The sequence below is a fragment of the Bos mutus genome, chromosome 6 (assembly GCF_027580195.1).
Source record: "Bos mutus isolate GX-2022 chromosome 6, NWIPB_WYAK_1.1, whole genome shotgun sequence".
In the NCBI taxonomy this organism is placed as follows: domain Eukaryota; kingdom Metazoa; phylum Chordata; class Mammalia; order Artiodactyla; family Bovidae; genus Bos; species Bos mutus.
The window spans coordinates 91,252,894-91,273,504 of record NC_091622.1 but is presented as its reverse complement, the minus strand read 5'-3'; the positions used below and the strand labels follow the sequence as shown (position 1 = coordinate 91,273,504).

The 20,611-nt window shown below is 44.2% G+C and overlaps 1 protein-coding gene across 6 annotated transcripts in view; it reads right to left on the bottom strand.

The window, feature by feature from the left end:
- SHROOM3 (shroom family member 3) overlaps positions 1–20,611 on the bottom strand; it is a 331,713-nt gene that overhangs the window by 48,587 nt on the left and 262,515 nt on the right. For all 6 annotated transcript variants that reach the window (XM_005899153.3, XM_070372541.1, XM_070372539.1 and 3 more), the window contains one exon: positions 10,385–10,516. In XM_005899153.3, the coding sequence (XP_005899215.2) occupies positions 10,385–10,516 (132 nt within the window). The remainder of the gene's footprint in view (positions 1–10,384; positions 10,517–20,611) is intronic.

The window sequence follows — 20,611 nt, the reverse complement described above, 5'->3', positions numbered from 1 at the left end:
GTTAAAGTGCTGCACTCTATATGCCAGCAAATTTGAAAAACTCGGCAGTGGCCACAGGACTGGAAAAGGTCAGTTTTCATTGAAATCCTGAAGAAGGGCAATGCCAAAGAATGCTCAAACTAACACACAGTTTCCCTCTTTGCATATGCTAGCAAGGTAATGCTCAAAATCCTTCAAGCCAGGCTTCAACAGTATGTGAGCGGAGAACTTCCAGAAGTACAAGCTAGATTTAGAAAAAGCAGAGGAACCAGAGATCAAATTGCCAATATCCACTGGACCATAGAAAAAGAGAATTCCAGAAAAACATCCACTTCTGCTTCATTGACTATGCTAAAGTCTTTGACTGTGGGGATCACAACAAACTGTGGAAAATTCTTAAAGAGATGGAGATACCAGGCCACCTAACCTGCCTCTAGAGAAACCTGTATGCTGGTCAAGAAGCAATTGTTAGAACCAGACATAAAACAATGGACTGGTTCCAGATTGGGAAAGGAGTACATCAAGGCTGTATATTGTCACCCTGCTTCTGCTTATTTAACTTATATGCAGAGTACATCACGCAAAATGCCAGCCTGGATGAAGCACAAATTGGAATCAAGATTGGTGGGAGAAATATCAATAACCTCAGATACACAGATGGCAGAAAGTAAAGAGGAACTAAATAGTCTCTTGATGAAGGTAAAAGAGGAGAGTGAAAAAGCTTGCTTGAAACTTAATATTCAAAAAACTAAGATCATGGAATCCAGTCCCATCACTTCATGGCAAATAGATGGGGAGACAATGGATACAGTGGCAGATTTTATTTTCTTGGGCTCCAAAATCACTACAGATGGTGATTGCAGCCATGAAATCAAAAGACAGTTGTTCTTGGGAGAAAAGTTATGACAAACCTAGACAGTGTATTCAAAAGCAGAGACATCACTTTGCTGACAAAGGTCTGTCTTGTCAAACCTATGGTTTTTCCAGTAGTCATGTATGGATGTGAGAGCTAGATCATAAAGAAGGCTGAGCGCCAAAGAATGATGCTTTCAAACTGTGGTGCTGGAGAAGACTCTTGAGAGTCCCTTGGACTGCAAGGAGACTAAACCAGTAAATCCTAAAGGAAATGAATCCTGAATATTCACTGCAAGGACTGATGCTGAAGCTCCAATACTTTGGCCACCTGATGTAAAGAGCCGACTCACTGGGAAAAAACCCTGATGCTGGAAAAGATTGAGGACAGGCAAAGAGGGCAACAGAAGGTAAGATGGTTGGATGGCATCGCTGACTCAATGGACATGAATTGGAGCAAACTCTGGGAGACAGTGAAGGACCAGGGAAGCCTGGAGTGCTGCAGACCCCTCTTTGGGGTCGCCAAGAGTTGGACACGACTGAGTGACTGAACACCACCACCACCTTAATGTAGTACAACTGGACCTCAGGGAGGTCACAGATGGCCTCAAGGAGTTTATAATCCTACTGGGGAGCCTTGAATGGGCGAAAAAATATTAAACAGCATCAGAATATTACTCATTCACTCAAAAAATACTTCGGTGCCAACTGAGTGCCAAATATCATTCTGGGCATTTTCTCATGTAACCTTTATGCTCTATGATGTAGGACACTTATGAAGTCTTACTCTTCCTCCCAGCCCTCTCCACCCATTTCTCTTCTCCCTCCATCTAATCTCTGTGGTTAATTTCTTATCTATCTTTTCTAGTGATTTGTTATGCAAATACAAACAGAAACAGATCTCTTTCACTCCCTTCACAATAGGAAAGTTATATGGTGCTCTGCTGCTGCTTTTTAGTTGCTCAGTCATGCCAACTCTTTGCGACCCTATAGACTGTAGCCCACCAGACACCTCTGCCAGGCAAGAATACTGGGGTGGGCTGCCATTTCCTATGCCAGTGGACCTTTCTGCCCCAGTGGATCTTTCCACCCCAGGGATCGAACCTGTGTCTCCTGCAGCTCCTGCACTGGCAGGCGGATTCTTTACCACTGAGCCACTGCAATTTGGTAGTTATTGCTAAATTGCTCCTTTTATGCTTTAAAGGGGAGACAAATAACATGAATAATTAAATGTCACTGTGCAAGTGATTCTTAGAGGAGATCATATCTTCTTTAGTATAGAAGAATAGATTATTTGTATTTGAACAAAAATGCCTTTTCAGGCATTTCCAGTTTATGGGAAAATGATGTACCTCAAACACGAAACCCATCATCTTCCAAAATGTTAAAAAAAAAAAAAAAAAAGGTGGTAATTGTTCTTTGGCAAAGGCACTGCTTTTGAGATATCCTTTAGCCCTTTTCAGCATCCCTCACCTCTAGTTTCTGTGACTACCGGGCTCCTCAAAGCTATACTTCAGATTTTTTGGATTCAAAGAAAAATCTAACAAGCAAACCTTTCCAAGGCTTTCATAATTGCCTAACCTCTGTGTCTTTAAAAAGTGGCTCAGTGGGTAGAAAGGTATGCGTTAGGTAATATAACCCCATAGCAACACACAGTCCTTTCTGGAAAGAGAAGTTCTTTTTAAATGTCACATCCTGATAATATGCCCTGGGGACTTTTGGCTTTGGCAACTGAATCACAAGTAAGAGTGAAGTCTAACATCTAAAATTTGCATAAAAAGTAAAAGCAGGATCTTTTCTTGTAAGAAGCTTTACCCCATTCTTCCACACCTGTTCCAACATCCTCTCACTACTAGTTTATCTCCTCCTCACCCTTCATTTTGAAACATTTTTAAGCTTAAATTTTATTGATGACCACACAAAACTATTACCATAAAAAAAAAGGGACTAGCCATGGGGGTGGGTCGGTGTTTCTCACTTAGTCACCAGTGGGTGATAATGCTGAAACGTCTTTTCTCACTATGCCCTCTTTCTTTCGTCCTCCCCTCAACTCTGACATCTACAGAGAAATCAGAAGTCAACTCTCCTTCCCACACTTCACAGTCTGCCCATAAGCGATGGCAGAGGTTGACACTAACAGGATCTTTGTTCTGTAACAGCATTCATCTTTGTTTTTCTTTGCCTTTCAAATACAACTACAGTATAATAGCATAGAATACATAGATAAGCATAAGCTCTAATTAACAACAGTTTCTTCTTCGCAACTCTCAACTTGGAACTAGACATGTTTTTGTTGGAGGAAGGAAGGAGGAACTGGTTTTTACTGATTTCTTCAGATATCAGACACTACAAGTTAAATTTTTTCTTCCCTACTTCTTCTTTGTGCCATAGAATATGTTTAAAGGGTACCCTTTACATCAAATACCAACCAAGCTATTTCCAAAGCAAGCTAATTCATTTTTATCCAGTGCTAAAGTATGAATTAAATTTCATTTGGCAAAACAAGGAAAGAGGGTTTTTGGTGTGTGTAAGGTAGAAGCCTTATCTTTTGGTAGTGATTTTTTTCTAAACACCATTCAATTAAAAAAATAAAAGAAAGAAATGCTCCGCAAATCTCCGACACTGAAGACACGATTCTCTTCTGGAGCAAGTGTTATGCATTGTATTAGGTTTTTCTCTTCTCTATACCAGTTTCTCTTCATTTAGAGGAAGAAGACACAAATGAGGAATTAAAGGCAACAATAAAACAAACGAAAGAATAGAAAGCATTAATTTTAGATAAGAACCTTAATCAATGGTCAAAAGAAGGATCTATATTTTAAAATCATTCCAGGAAAGAATGTTCATTAAATTTTTCAGATATTATTGAAACTAGAATGAAGAGAATAATGAAAGTTTTAAGGCAAAGAGGCTGAAAACTTTATGAACACTTGCTCCAGCCCTTCAGTTCCTACTTGCTAACATTTCCACGATAAATTTTACAACAAGGAGGAATTTCATTGCTACCACCATTCACACATAACCTGACACTCTGGGGAGAAAATAATAAAACTTGGAAGAATGCTCTCTCTTATTCACCTTTAAGTGAAAGAATGCCAAATAAAACTTGAAAAACCAGCCCTGGATCCTTCTCTCTCTATACTTGCTTTATAATCTAAGCAGTTCATTTTCCTTTTTACCTTTTACATGGTACAATAATAAAAATAAATAAATATTCAAGTCACATTGAGATCCAGGACAAGACCACAACCGGTGCAGCCACCTGTTCTTTGCCATATCATATTTTCTTTCAAGTAGAAGCATCCCTGAGGCAAAGCACTGGCACAGCTCTGAATAAAATTTTCGAATCAAAGACTGTATAAGGATACAAGCTGAATTTGAATTATTGTGAATAAAGGAAAAGATAGTCAAATATTTACGCCTTCCATTGTGATGGATGTCAATAAGGGCCACTCAAACAACCTCAATAAACACTTCTTTCATGCAAACTCAAAGTTAAAGGAGAAGACTATGCCTTTCCTTTAAAACTTTAAAGTTGCAGGTTCCTTTTCTTTATACAAATGTTGGCAAAGAGAATAGAGAACTTGGTTACAAGTACATAGATAAGTAGCCATTCCTTGTGAGAAACAGAAATTATTACTCTGAAATTCCCTGGGGAAATGGGGAAGCAAAACCACGAAGTTACACAACACAAAGCAATTGCTAACTTGAAAAAGATAAAAATCACTCTAAACACATACATCATAAGAAATACAGTGACTGTACACGTCGGAGAGGGAATGACTGAAAATTCCCACACAGGACTATTGATAGTACACGGAATAATCAGAGGTGCTCAAATAATGAGAACTTACATGACAATTTAGAGAAATGGGCTTAAACTTAATACAATATAGCACAACATCAATAGACACCTGTGAAAGGCTTGTCAGCTGAGAATCCTGCAATGCAAGATTCTAAATCTCACTCTAACATAACCGTGGGCTTACCTTGTGGCAAAGAGAAACATTCTAGATAACAATCCTCTGGCCACCTGCATGTCATACTCAGGAGTGGGATAAAAAGCCATTGCACTCTACTACTGCTCTTTCTGCTTCTTCTGGGGCTGCCACGGCTCCTCAGTGATGCCAGCATCTCCCATCAGACAGCTTGAACCACCCAGAACTCACTAAGCTTCATGCAAGTGGGAGGGACTCATTTCCAGCCACCTCTGTAAATTGCCAATTAAAACTCAATTCCTGCTCTCTAAGAGGGAAGAAGAGAAACTGACCCTTAGTAACTTCTGAGAAGAACCAGCATCTTAGACAGCAGCACGCAGCTCAGGAATGCCAGAATTCTATTCTGTGGGCAGGAGGAGGAGAGGAGGAAGGAAAACCATCTGCTGATAAAATGCATCACACTGTACTCAGGAAGTTTCCTTTTTAATTGATCTTCTCTGAACCCGAGCCCTCCTCCACATCCAAAAATGCCACTGTCTGCAAAAATGCGTGTTAATGGCGTTAAGCTTCCCACAGTTTGGGAGCCTAGTGAAGGAGGTCCTATACCAAACATCCACTGAGGTTTCCTGAGACACACTGATGGGGACAGAACTCACTGCCAGTGGAAGTGTAAAGTACCTGCTGAGCTAAACTTGCTGCCCAAATGAGAAGGAATAAAGAGTCAAAGCCTGAGTTTCTACGGCCCATTCATCTCAACAGAGCACATATCACCATGTATGGCAAGTGAAGTGAACTCGCTCAGTCGTGCCCGACTCTTTGCGACCCCGTGGACTGTAGCCCGCCAGGCTCCTCTGTCCACGGGATTCTCCAGGCAAGAATACTGGAGTGGGTTGCCATTCCCTTCTACAGGGGAATCTTCCCAACCCAGGAATCGAACCCATGTCTCCCGCATGGCAGGCAGGTGCTTTATCCTCTGAGCCACCAGGGAACTTTCACTTTCATGTATGGTAATAAGCACTTACTAATTAGATGAGACGGTCATTACAATGATGATGGTGACTGGTGGTGGAAGGTGAGGAGGGGACAAGACGTTTATGGAGAAAGCACTGGCTTGGAAAATCTTGGGTTTTAAGCTGGAACATTTTGTCTCTTGAACTAACTCACTGGACTACTCTAGCCTGAGGCTTGACAGAATTTAGGTAGAAGTTCTGCCAAGATAAGTTAGATTATAGGATTCCTACTGACAGGTTGGACAAGAGAATTCGGGATCCAACCAGGAAAAGAATAGGACTGGATCTGTGAGAATATTAACCCCTGGACCACTAAGAGCTTCACTTTCTCTCTAACTTGATGATTTAGCGGGTCCCTATATATACCTGGAAGGAGGGAGTTTTTGTTATTTCTCTTATAAACAAGCAAGAAAATCATTTCTATTTCTCCATGAAAAAGGAGCTATCTATATATCCATGACCCCCTCGACCTGGAATTGGCTCATGACATAATCCCAGCCCTCTTCAATTTCCAAATTGGTGTAGGCTTCCACAGCCTGTCAAGAATTAGACTTGCTCACTGTCCACTACTAACCTTCCACCTCAAAACCTGTAGACTCCTAAGATGATCAGCACATCATTTCTGCTCTCTCTAAAGACATCAGTGTTTCACCCCTTCCCCTGTTTCAAAACAGGACTTAGCAAAGAGATCAAACCAATCAATCCTAAAAGGAAGCAACCCTGAATATTCATTGGAAGGACTAATGCTGAAGCTGAAGCTCCAATACTCTAGCCACTTGATGTGAAGAGCCAACTCACTGGAAAAGACCCTGATGCTGACAAAGATTGAGGTCAGAAAGAGAAGTGGGTGGCAGAGGGTGAGATGGTTAGGTAGCATCACTGACTCAATGGACATGAATTTGAGCAAACTCTGGGAGAGAGTGAAGGACAGGGAAGCCCAGCGTGCTGCAGTCCCTGGGGTCACAAAGAGTCAAACACGACGGAGCGACTGAACAACAGACCACAGCCAACTTGAAAGAACTCTTAATGGCCAAAGCTGGAACAAGTTGAACAATAAAATAAATAACCCACAGAGTAAAATAATATGAAGGAGTTCTTACTTATACAGATAGTCAAATAAATAAATAAATGGAGGAAAAGAGCTCTTCCTTACAGAAGACATCTAATTAATAAAGGTAGAAGGAATGAAGGAAACAGACTCATCTTTAGAACATTACAGTAATAATTGTCACAGGCAATATCCATTGACAGATGCTAAAAATCAGTGGGAGATAGTTTGAGGAGAAACAATCTTTGCAGAGCCTCAAAACTACCTCCCTGCTACTGAAGATATGTGTCAACTGCAAGGAGACCAACAATGACTTTACAGTGAAGAAACCTCACCTTTAACCAGGAAACAAAGGTTAACATCACCAGTAATAACACATATTGACACCACGTAACATTGGAAATGACCCACTAAAAAGGACACATCATTTCTGTGGTATTCTTGCCGAAAATGCTTAACCTCTATCCAACCATGAGACACCACCAGACAAACCGAAATAGAAAACATTCGACAAAACAATGGGTCCATACTCTTCACAAAGTGTCAAGGTCATAAAAGATGAGGAAAGACCGAGGAAGTATTGTGGATTCAAGAAGACTAAAGGAACATGACAATTAAAGACAGTGTGGGATCCTGCATGGAAAAAGGACACTGGGAGGACGGGTAGGGGAGGTGATATCTGACTAAAGTCCATCAAGGGTTATAGTCTGTAGTTCCAAGTACTACACCAACACTAAGTCCTTCGTTTTGATATTTACATTGTGGTTTTACAAGATATTAACATTACAGAAAGCCGGGTGATGGGTGGATAGAAAACCTCTGTACTATTTTCACAGCTTTTCTGTGAGTCTAAAATTATTTCAAAATAAAAAGTAAAAAGCAAAACAGGCAGGATTTGAGATCTGAATAAACTGGATGAGAACCAGACCAATTTCCAGGTTCAGTCCTACATCAGTAAAACGTGGGTTGCAGAGATCTAAGAGCATAGGAAAGAATATGGGTGGACTATTGTAGGGGCTTACGATATACCTGTGGAGATAAGATACATACACATGTGAAATCCTTAGAGGACAAGTAGAGTAAAAATTCCGGCCAACAGGACATGAGCAGGCATGACCTTTTCAAAAGGAAAAAGTCTATCTGCTCCCTTCCAGTCTCCCTTCATACAGACCCACCATCATGAGCCAGTTTTGACCATGAAGATGACGGCAACCCCAGCTTATTTCGAAGATAATCTCTTCATGGTTATAAGCACAGTCTCTGCATGGTTAGGACACCACCTAGATATACATTTAGGTTTGTCTGTTTTATCCAGCTGTTAAGGGTTGTTTTATGAAACACTTCAATTGTTTCAAACTCAAACCCAGGTCTGTGTGATCCCACTGTTCACGTTCTCAGCCCCCATTTAGTCTCAGTTCTACCTGCCTTCATCTACCTGTTGAAAGGCCCCACAATTACCCGCAAGTGTCTGATGGCAGAAACTTAGAGGAGTCACACTCTTTAATCTCTTCTCCCACCCTCACCTGTTCTTGATATGTCTCCTAAATTCATCTCAAATCTGTCTCATCACCTCTTGCTAAGTTCCAGTCTTGATCATTGTCTGCTCAGGCCAGTAACTTCCTAACTACGACTTTCTGGCCTGAAATCCTTCAACACTGATGCTACATTAACCTACACATCTCATTGAGTCTCGTGAAATAAAAGGCTCTGATCCTCTACATTCTGAAGATCCTAGGAGGCTGAAGGGAATAGAGATAACCCTAGGGCTTCTGTTTCTTTGGGCTGTCCCTGGGCTAACCTTACACCAGCGGCTTCTCTCATAGACGGAGGCCTCTGCACATCTCGGCCTGTCCTCATTTGGTATGTTCAAACTGCTTTTGAATCTTTTTTTCAAACGAAACCTTACAAAGAATCCTCATATAAACATCAGATACAAATATTGTTTGATTATATAAAATATATTTTATGTATAGTTGCATATTCATAAAATGGGTCACTGAATAAACCTAAATTTATGTTTATTTATAATCCAAGCTCACACATCTACATGAAAGAACTGCCCCTAAAATGAAATCAGGATAACTGACAGCAATGATAACTGATATACTGAGTGCTTATGATGGGCTGGGTTTTATGTGCATCAGCACTTTCAATCCTCTCAGCAACTGAATGGAGAAGATTAGTAATTAAACACATTTTACATATTGGAAACAGAACTTAAATAACTTGCCTGCAGTTATATATATATAGATACATTTTTTTATTGCTTATGGTTGCTTTACAATGCTGTGTTAGTTTCTGCTGTACAGCAAAGTGAATCACATACACATACGTATATCCCCCCTTTTTGGATTTCCTTCCCATTTAGGTCACCAGAGAGGACTGAGTATAGTTCCTCATGGAGGTTCTCAATAGTTATCTATTTTATACGTGCGTGCACACGTGCAAAGTCACTTCAGTTGTGTCTGATTCTTTGTGACCGTATGGACTGTAGCCTACCACGCTCCTCTGTCAATGGGGATTCTCCAGGCAAGAATACTGGAGTGGGTTGCCATGCCCTCCTCCAGGGGATCTTCCCGACCCAGGGATTGAACACATGTCTCTTATGTCTCCTTCGCTGACAGGCAGGTTCCTTACCCCTAGGCACCACCTGGGAAGCCCAATCTCCCAATCCATCCCACCCCATCCTCTTTGCCCCTGCATTATATATTAAATGGCAGAATTAAGATGTGAATTCCGGTAGACTGATTCCATGGACCCCATCTTACTATATTATACTGCCTTTCATGCTGGCACACAGACTTACATGACAGTGACGAAAAGGATAAGAATGAGAACATCATCAATATACCAGCACCTAATATTTACTTCACCCGACAATGAGCAGGCTCTGTGCTAAGTGCTTTGAATATCTCATCTCCTTGAATCCCCACAACTGTCCTATGAAGTAGGCTGTTATGCTAACTGCTGAGTGGAGTCGGTGTGAGCTCAAACTGTCTGAATTTGAACACACCACCTCCTAACTAGATGCCTTTACACTTGTGCAAACCTCACAGCACTGGGGTGAGAATCTGATGAGGTACGCAAAGCCCTAGGACACAGGAAGCACAGATAAGTACTTACAAATTTTCATTAGGCCAACTTTGTAATCTCAGGACATTTCTCAATTAGAGAAATTTTCAATGAGTATCAGCTCAAAGATGAATCCACCTTGTACAATGTAACACATGAGTCATTTCCAAAGTGTAGGACATTGGCCCATCTCTTTGAGAGTTTTTAATTAGTTTTAAAAACAGCTGTGAATGTATTTTTTAGATATTTGCATCAAATGATTTGAGGGACCCCTCAGATTACCTGCCAGGAACCTGATGCTTCTTCAGAACCTAGTTTGGAAACTGTCATCAGGATAGTTATCCTTCTGAATTCCGAGCTTCTGCCTGACCTCCTCACCTCTCTCTCTCTCATCTGTATTCGTGACCAGCCTTGGCCCTCATTCCCTCTTACCGCAGCCAAGTCCCTCTTCCAGACCACTCAACAAGGTCCTCCGTGCCTCTTACCTGTGCTTCAGCCGAGGTTTAACCCCTCCTGACCATGCTACTTTTCTGTGCTGGGGGTCAGAGGTGAGGTGCTCTGGGCCGAATGAGTCAGAGGTGCCAGTGTCTGCAGGGCCCAGGTCTGCATGTGCATCTCTAGAGAAAAGAGGAAAACAAGAAGTTGAGTGTGGTGGTGTTCACGGGCAGGGTGGATAAACAAATCCAACATGGACAAGGTATGAGAATTCACTGTGGAGCTGGCGCGGAGCAGCGCAGCTGAGCGTAGAGGTCTAAGCCTGCACCCACCCAGGTACTCTGTACTGGTGGGGGTTGTCACCTCCCCTATCTGTGTTTCTACAATAAGCAATAAGGTGTACTTCCCAATCTCAGATTTCTAGATTTTTCCAACCAAGCAGGGAGAAAGACTCTTTTGACCATTATGAAGAAGAACCCACCTATAATTCAGGATCTGCAGTGAATAAGTGAAAAACTTGAACTCACTGAAGGAGGTGGTTTCCTGAGACAAGTTTTTGCTGCCTCCCGACCCAGGGTAACTGGAAGGACAGCAACTCCCAGAGCACCAGCCCTGGCTCCGTTTGCACAAGCCAACGCTCGAGTCCAAGCTATTCCAGATTGTTTAGATTCCACTGCGCTGGAGGCAAGCCTTTTGTGTGTCCATTTAAATCTACCCTCCCACCCCCAGTCCCTAACACCATTTCCCTAACACTTTTCCTCCACACACCCAGGGAGCCGGAGAAAAATGTTAAGCCCCAAGTGGCCAGTGTGTTCCCCATGGGAACAGATGCACTCTCCTGTGGAGAGTCTTGGGTTCTTAATTTCCAAACACCCTGTCTGCACCTTCAAGGTCTGCTCTTGATCAGTGAGTCTGTCCCTGCATCAGACTCTGAGGCAGGTTCGCCACACTGGGTACCAGTGATATGCTTTCATGTCTCTTTGAGAGCTGACCAGTAGACCCCACACTACATCCTATAAGCAGGAATCTGAAGAAGGCGAAAATGCCTGCGGTTTCTCTTCTGCACAGGCCTTGGGTGAGAAGTGGTGGGATTAGGCATGGTATTGATTTCTTTGTATTTCAGGACAGGGAGGGAGATGATCAGGCAGTCAGCAGGGAGTCTCCACTTCGAAACTTTTGTCTAGTTTTATCTAAGTGTAATCGCCTCCTTTGTTACCTTACTTTTCTCAACGATTTGAGGATGCTTGACTTGAATATATTCAGTATTCCCCTAGACCGGAAGTCTGAAAGCCTGGTTGGGGTCCTGTCACTTGTGAGCCGAATGACATTGGGCAAGTAAATGGTGAGCCCCGGGCTCCTCATGGGGAACCTGAGAATATGGCAGAACCCACAGTGTAGGAGCCTGGCCCTGGAGTCTGAGTCAAGTCCCGGCTCCAGCCACTGAGCAAACTCTGTGACCTTGTCCTCTCTGTGCCTCTATTCTCGGATCTCTGAAATAGGTGCAAAGGAACAATGGCTTTCATAGCATTGTTGAGAAGTGTTGTCTTAGTTGCTCAGTCATGTAGGACTCTTTGCAAGCCTATGGACTGTAGCCTCCATCCACAAAATTCTCCAGGTAAGAATACTGGAGTGGGTTGCCAGGCCCTCCTCCATGGAATCTTCCCAACCGAGGATCGAACCTGGGTCTCCCACATTGCAGGTAGATTCTTTACCATCTGAGCCACCAGAGAGGCCCAATTCAGGTAAAGCACGTAGAATAATAATGATGTCTGTACCTATTCAGTTCAGTCCAGTCGCTCAGTCGTGTCCGACTCTTTGCGACCCCATGAATTGCAGCACGCCAGGCCTCCCTCAGAGAAGGCAATGGCAACCCACTCCAGTACTCCTGCCTGGAAAATCCCATGGATGGAGGAGCCTGGTAGGCTGCAGTCCATGGGGTCGCTGAGGGTTGGACACGACTGAGCGACTTCACTTTCACTTTTCACTTTCATGCATTGGAGAAGGAAATGGCAACCCACTCCAGTGTTCTTGCCTAGAGAATCCCAGGGACAGTGGGGCCTGGTGGGCTGCCGTCTCTGGGGTCGCACAGAGTCGGACATGACTGAAGCGACTTAGCAGCAGCAGCAGGCCTCCCTGTCCATCACCAACTCCCGGAGTTCACTCAGACTCACGTCCATCAAGTCAGTGATGCCATCCAGCCATCTCATCCTCTGTTGTCCCCTTCTCCTCCTGCCCCCAATCCCTCCCAGCATCAGAGTCTTTTCCAATGAGTCAACTCTTCGCATGAGGTGGCCGAAGTACTGGAGTTTCAGCTTTAGCATCATTCCTTCCAAAGAAATCCCAGGGCTGATCTCCTTCAGAATGGACTGGTTGGATCTCCTTGCAGTCCAAGGGACTCTCAAGTCTTCTCCAACACCACAGTTCAAAAGCATCAATTCTTCAGCGCTCAGCCTTCTTCACAGTCCAACTCTCACATCCATACATGACCACAGGAAAAACCATAGCCTTGACTAGACGGACCTCTGTTGGCAAAGTAATGTCTCTGCTTTTGAATACGCTATCTAGGTTGGTCATATCTTTCCTTCCAAGGAGTAAACGTCTTTTAATTTCATGGCTGCAGTCACCATCTGCAGTGATTTTGGAGCCCAAAAAAATAAAGTCTGACACTGTTTCCACTGTTTCCCCATCTATTTCCCATGAAGTAATGGGACCAGATCCCATGTTCTGAATGTTGAGCTTTAAGTCAACTTTTTCACTCTCCACTTTCACTTTCATCAAGAGGCTTTTTAGTTCCTCTTCACTTTCTGACATAAGGGTTGTGTCATCTGCATATCTGAGGTTATTGATATTTCTCCCGGCAATCTTGATTCCAACTTGTGTTTCTTCCAGTCCAGCGTTTCTCATGATGTACTCTGCATTTAAGTTAAATAAGCAGGGTGACAATATACAGCCTTGACATACTCCTTTTCCTATTTGGAACCAGTCTATTGTTCCATGTCCAGTTCTACTGTTGCTTCCTGACCTGCATACAGATTTCTCAAGAGGCAGGTCAAGTGGTCTGGTATTCCCATCTCTTTCAGAATTTTCCACAGTTTATTGTGATCCACACAGTCAAAGGCTTTGGCATAGTCAATAAAGCAGAAATAGATGTTTTTCTGGAACTCTCTTGCTTTTTCCATGATCCAGCAGATGTTGACAATTTGGTCTCTGGTTCCTCTGCCTTTTCTAAAACCAGCTTGAACATCAGGAAGTTCACGGTTCACGTATTGCTGAAGACTGGCTTGGAGAATTTTGAGCATTACTTTACTAGTGTGTGAGATGAGTGCAATTGTGCGTTAGTTTGAACATTCTTTGGCATTGCCTTTCTTTGGGATTGGAATGAAAACTGACCTTTTCCAGTCCTGTGGCCCCTACTGAGTTTTCCAAATTTACCTATTCAGCACTCAGCAAATCAGCTCCTATAATTATATGTATCCTGCGGAGTTGGTATCAGGCTTCTAGATAATGTCTGTTAACTGTCCTGCATACTGCCTACACATGGGGTATCTGCTTAATTAATGCATCATTTTCATTATTGTCTTCAACCTTCATTTTAGAACTCCTTTCAGCCAAGATCGTTATGTAAAACAGACACAACTAAAAGACCTAATTTATGCTGGAAATAACAGCAAAAAGAGCCTTGTCTGGAGTTAGCACATCAGAGCCTTTTGCAGAATTCATCATGTGGTCTCTAATTAGGTTTCTCCTACAGCCCTAAGCCACAAGAAAAAGCTCTGACGTGCTAACTCTGGACAAGGCTCTGTTGGCCCCAGTGGCCATCTGATTTAAGCTGAGGTGGAAAGTAGACTCAAGAGGCATCTTATCAAATCCATAAACGTAAAGATGACACAGCACATCCACAGCCAGCCATTGGTAGAATCCATTTCGACAGCAAGCTTGACTTTCTGGCTTTCCTCTAGACCCTGCTGCTGTCCATGGGAGAAAACAAGAAAGACCAGGCCTAAGCTTTCACAAAACCTTTGTGGCATTTAATAACTTCCTCATTTTGGGGCCTAAAACACAGTTGTTGGCTCTGCCCTCTCTGAATATGGCCGAGTCCTTTTCTCTCTCCTTAGCCCCTACCCCTCTCTGGGAAGCACCAAGGGATGGAAGGTCCAAGGTGCAGGCTGTCTGGAGTGAAGGGCTAGCAGGAAGAGCAGGCAAATAGGAAAGAGATGGAAGCAAGAAGAACAGGAGGCTGTTTCATCTTTTTAAGGATCTTTTACGCAGGATTCTTCTCACCCCTAGCAGAGACCAGCACCCCAGCAATGACCTCTGGGGGACCAGGCTGAGGTTAACAACCGGGTGTGAGGGCTCAGAAAACCTGGGTTGCATGTTGCTGACGGTGGCACCCAGGCTAAGTCACAGCACAGCCTCCCTGCCAATCTTCACCTCTCCGGACCCTGGGTGGCCTGGCTACGAGGCTCCCATGTGGGCTGCCTGGATGCTCGACACCAAGGAGGAAGCAAGGCTGAAAGGAAGGCAGGAAGGATGACCAGCATGCAGAACACACGGGACAATAAATAAACACTTTTAAACATGCTCTAGTGAAAAGAAATTCCATAGTGAATCTTGCTGGCCAAACTGGTGAGATGTTTTTGAGGGTTGTTTTTAATATTGTTTCTTACTACTGTCCGTCTCAGTACCACAAACTATGAACAAGGAAACAGAAATCAGAGCTGACTTGAAAGATTTACCAGGGGCCAAAACAAAATGATTGTGATGCACTAGCCCAGTGTCATCTTTCTTCGCCAGATAAGAAACAAGAAATCCAGGCCAACCACCTACATATTTCTACTTCCTACGCTAAGTACATTCATATTCCCAGCCCCCACTGTTCATACATGAATGTGAGAATTGGACCATAAAGAAGGCTGAGCACCAAAGAATTGATGGTTTCGAACTGTGGTGCTGGAGAAGACTCTTGAGAGTCCCTTGGACAGCAAGGATATCAAACTAGTCAATCCTAAAGGAAATCAACCCTGAATAAGGACTGAAGCTGAAGCTCCAATACTTTGGCCACCTGATGAGAAGAGCCTTACTCATGAGAAAAGACTCTCATGCTGGGAAAGACTGAGGGCATGAGAAGGGGACAACCGAGGATGAGATGGTTAGATGGCATCACTGACTCAACGGACTCAAAGAGTTTGAGTGAACTCTGGGAGATGATTAAGGACAAGGAAGCCTGCTGTGATGCAGTCCATGGGATCACAAAGAGTCAAATACGACTTAGCCACCCAATAACAGCACAGTTCATAATTTATAAATATATAGTAACTGCTTCACTATTTGGTATTTAAGTGGAGTCCTTAACTGCTTTCTGAACTGAGCTTCAGCCAATACTGAAGAAGCAGTTCCAGATCGCTCTGTTCCTGTAGCTCTCTTGAACTCCAAGGAGAGGTGTTTGGGGAGGGTCTCTCAGATCCCTTTAGCTCCTGATTTCTACTACATTTCCATGAGGATGGGCAGAGGGGGCTCCAATCTCCTTAGCGTGGGCTGTTACAGCCTTAGGAAGAGCTCAGTTCTGACAATCAGCAGTTTTCTTCTTTTGGTTGTGTTTTGCCTGGGGAAGCTTCCTCGCCAGCCACATCCACTCCAGTCCCCCTCCAACCCAGGGGCCAGCGCCATCTTTAAAAACAAAACTAAATGGATTATGTCATTTCTAATAATAAAACTTGTGTAGCTTCCACATGCATTCTGGAGAAAATCCAAATTCTTATAAAGAACAATATAAAGAACAAGCCTGCCACGCTCTCCACTTCACACATGCAATTCCCTCCGCCTGGAAGTCTTCCTCCTGATTCTCGGCTTGACCGGCTCGTCCTCAGCCTTTTGGTCCAGGGAGCACACCACCTCCTCAGAGACCATTTCATCTGCCTCATACAGTCTCTGCCCAGCACCTGGTCTTTCCTGTCATTGCACCTGGGGCCACAGGTAAATGTTTATTTCCACACGGATTGCACTGGACAGAAAGTGCAGCCAAGTCAGGGTCCACGGCTGGCTTTTCTTCAGTTTTGCGCTTTTAAACCATTACATACCCAGGGCCTCAGTGAGTGGCTCGCGATAGGCACACAATACAGATTTATAGAAACAATCACAGTTGACTGTAAAGAGAAAAATTGTGTGATGCATCCAAAATGGAGCTCTATGCCCTTCAACTTTTAAAGGCATTAAATTGTTTACGTGTTTAGGGAAAGCTGGGGACCTCTTTTAGTCATTTTCTATATAAAGTTATGAGGGCTTCCCTGGTGGCTCAGCAGTAAAAAAAAATTCACCTGCCAATGCAGGAGATGCGGGTTCAATCCCTGGGTTGGGAAGATTCCCCCTGAGGAGGGCATGTAACCCACTCCAATATTCTTGCCTGGAGATTCCCATGGACAGAGGAGCCTGGCGGGCTACAGCCCATGGGGTCACAAAGAGTCCCACTCGACTGGCTGCTAAACAACAATATGTAAGGTTGTGAGTTGATTCCTTTGTAAAGTAGAATTCAGCTCTAACTGTTGGTCCCTGTCACAATAGCTAGCTTTTGTGGAGTAGACATGAGCAGTGCTGGGGGAATACCCCCTTCGCCCAACAGTTGGCCCAGCTCAGCACCATCTTGCTGCCTTATGTTTCGAAACCACCAGAATGCTTTTTGAGATTAAACAGACAGAAGTGCATTTATACAGGGCTAAGTTGTCCTCAGAGTCTCCTAGAGAAATTCCTTTGGATTTAGGCGGGGTGCCTGCATGTATTCATTTTCATAATTTGCTCTGTGAAGTTGCGTTTGTGGGTGCCTGGGTCTCTATGTTCTCTTTCTGCTGCTCCAGGTCCATCATGCAGGAAGCTGCATGTCATCATCTCTGCATCCTGTTTCCAGGCCTCTCCTCGGATCAGAACCTCAGGTTCCCGAGCCCCTTTCTTCCCTTCAGTCTCTGGGAGGCAGAGAGGGTCTGGATTCTCCGCCCCTTCAGTGTGTGGCAGAAGATACTAAGAACCCATGCCCTCTGGCTCAGATTTCTGCTCTTAGCCTAAGGCAGCTGTTCTTTGTTTGCTGATGACTGGGCATCTATCAAAGGTGTCACAGATGTCCTCAATGAACTGCCCTCTCTTGAAAAGCCCCTTGTTTCTATTACTGATCTTTTGGTTCCTATGTATTTAGACAGAACCTTTTGGGTCACTGTCCCTTCATTCTTCCCCTCTCTTGGGGCTTCCCTTGTGGCTCAGCTGGTAAAGAATCCGCCTGCAATGCCGGAGACCTGGGTTTGATCCCTAGGTTGGGAAGATCTCCTGGAGAAGGGATAGGCTGCCCACTCCAGTATCCTTGGACTTCCTTGGTGGCTCAGATGGCAGAGAATCTGCCTACAACACAGGAGCCCCAGGTTCAGTCCCTGGATGAGGAAGATCCCCTGGAGGAGAGCATGGCAACCCACTCCAGTATTCTTGCCTGGAGAATCCCATGGACAGAGGAGCCTGGTGGGCTACAGTCCATGGGGTCCCAAAGAGTCAGACACGACTGAGCAACTAAGCACAGCACAGCAAAGGGCATGCTTACAGTGGAACGCACTGAACAGGATACAGGCCTGAGGCAACACAGAGTGAACTTCTTAGATGGTAAGTAATAATTTAAAAAGCAAGTGAAGTGAAAGTCTCTCAGTCGTGTCTGACTCTTTGCGACCCCATGAACTATACAGTCCATAGAATTCTCCAGGCCAGAATACTGGAGTGGGTAGCCTATTACTTCTCCAGGGTATCTTCCTGACCCAGGAATCGAACTGGGCTCTCCTGCACTGCAGGTGGATTCTTTACCAGCTGAGCTACCCAGGCATCCCTTTACTTGTTCTCAAAAAAACCTCTTCCTTCTGTTCACCCACCTTGGTTTGGCAGTATGGTTATTACAGGAGGCCACGTATAACCCTTCAGCCGTGCACAGAGGTGCTTTGTAGGTCTCGGCCCTGTGTCTACCTGTACCTCCTGTGCCTCTTGTTGACGCTTTTTCTCACTTGATTTCCCCTGAAACCTCCCAAATGGAACAAGTGTACAACTTACAACACTAACATTCAGCATATTTCTGACTCTTTCCGAAACCATAAGCCTAACTATCTCCAGATCTTAAGCCAGTGACCTAGATGCCAACCTTGCATCTGGAAAAGGGTGGGTAGGGGAAAAAGCCAAATGACTAGCCAAATCTTTTAACCTACCTATTAAATACTTAATCTGCGTCATATTTACTTTTGACTGCAATGCTACCACCTCCAGGGCCCTAAGACTAGTCCAGGGCAAGTGCATAGGAAAACCAAGGGCCCTCATGCAAGGGCTTATATTAAACTGGTGACATCTTTACCACTGGAGTGTATTGTCCTAGACACAAACACTCAAGAGTGTGACCTTAAATCAACACAGTAAGTGGCAGGCTGCATAACTTGTATGAACAATGCGGATTCCGCAGCCAGCTGCTTGGGTTCCTATTCTGGCTCTGTCATCTCGCAGGTGTCTGACTTTGGGCAGGTCACTCAGCCTCTCAAGCCTCAGTTTCCTCCCCTATAAATATTAAAATACGCATATCAAAGTGTAGTTGTGAGGCTTGAATGAATATGTGTAACACACTCAGAACGGTGCCTGGCAGTGTTTCCTTCTTACCAATGGCAAGGAAATTTACATTTCTTGGACACATGGTGTGTACCAGATACTGTGCTTTAATAGGTTATTAATCTTATCGTTTGAGACAGCAATGATCCTCATATAGATAAAGAAAGCAAAAAGAAATAAGACAAGTAGAAAGTAGTCCGGCCGGAGACCACACCACCCCTCACGCAATGCCTGAAGGTCCCAAGACTGTGCGTGCTTTTTTCTTAGGCATCAGCCACATGCCAATCCACATGACCATTTCTGCCACATGACCCTTTTGCCAGTCATACATGACAGAAAGCAATGAATGAAGACAAAAGACCAGAAAAAGTACCAAAATGTTACTACTGGGTGATAGGATTAAGGGTGATATTTTTTCCCCCTTTTCTGTATCTTGCAAATTGTTTACAATTAACATTTATGACTGTAGTTATCAGAAACAGTAAAATCAGCCTTAATTTTTTTTCCCCTCACTAGAATGAATCTCAGCCTGATTTCTCCATATTTTTAAAGGAAAATCTTTGTCGGGAAATGGAGTGGATGTACTACCCTGGGAGTAAGTCTGGGCAATGGAAAGACTTCATGCCACTATTCCATCTGAGCCCTAGGACCTCATCTGTAAAAAGGGGACGGAGTTCTATCTGCCTGGTGACATGGCTGTGGGATCTGGTAAGCCTGGCACGTGATAACCACAAGAAGGGAGCTATTATCATTTGATCCAAGTGGCCTACATGAGAGAGATGAGTACGGGAAGGCACCCAAGGGGTGTGACAGGATGCGGGTATAACCATTGGCTCTTTCATTCCTTAAAGAGGGCAACTGCAAATGTCCAAAGCATTTGGTGAGAGAGATAAATGTCACAGTTCTCGCATATAAGAACAGGAAATAAAAGGCGTTACCTGGGCCCCTTAGGAACAGACCAGGGCAGAAGGCCCAGCAACCAGCGTGAAAGAAATGGTTTCTGGAGTATCAAGGCTGACAGTATCAGCCTGAGGATTCTTCTACAAGCCTCGTTTCAGCAGAGGGAGCTTCAGGCGCTGAGCAGGGATGGGACTCGGTGAATGTGTATGCATGGCTGTTTTCAAAACACGATAAGGTTGGGCCCAGGTCTTTTTAGATCCTGGAGTCCTCTCACCTCAGGCTTTAGGGAGTGAGACCCCCTATCCTCCTGCAAGTGGGAGTGGATGACAGACCCTGGCTCTGGAAGGGAGGCGATTGCAGTCTGTGGGAGGTGGGGTTTCTTTCTCCTAGGCGTGCTCAGTCATGTCCAATTCTGTGACCCCGTGGACTGTAGCCCACCAGGCTCCTCTATCCATGGGATTCTCCAGGCAAGAATTCTGGAGTGGGTTGCCATTTCTTCCTCCAGGGGATCTTCCTGACCCAGTGATCGAACCCAGGTCTCCTGCATTGGCAGGCAGATTCTTTACCACTGAGCCATCAAGGAAGCCCTTCTCTCTTCCATCTACATGCAAATAAGTTGCTCCTGTCCTAGACCTGCATGGAGAAGAGGGATGGACGTGCAAAATGTAAATGGAGGTGGTCATTCATCGCAAGAAAATAGGTCCCTGGCTAAATTTGGCAACAGCTGAGGGATCTTAGCAAAATGGAACTCACCCCCTTGTTTGTGGGGG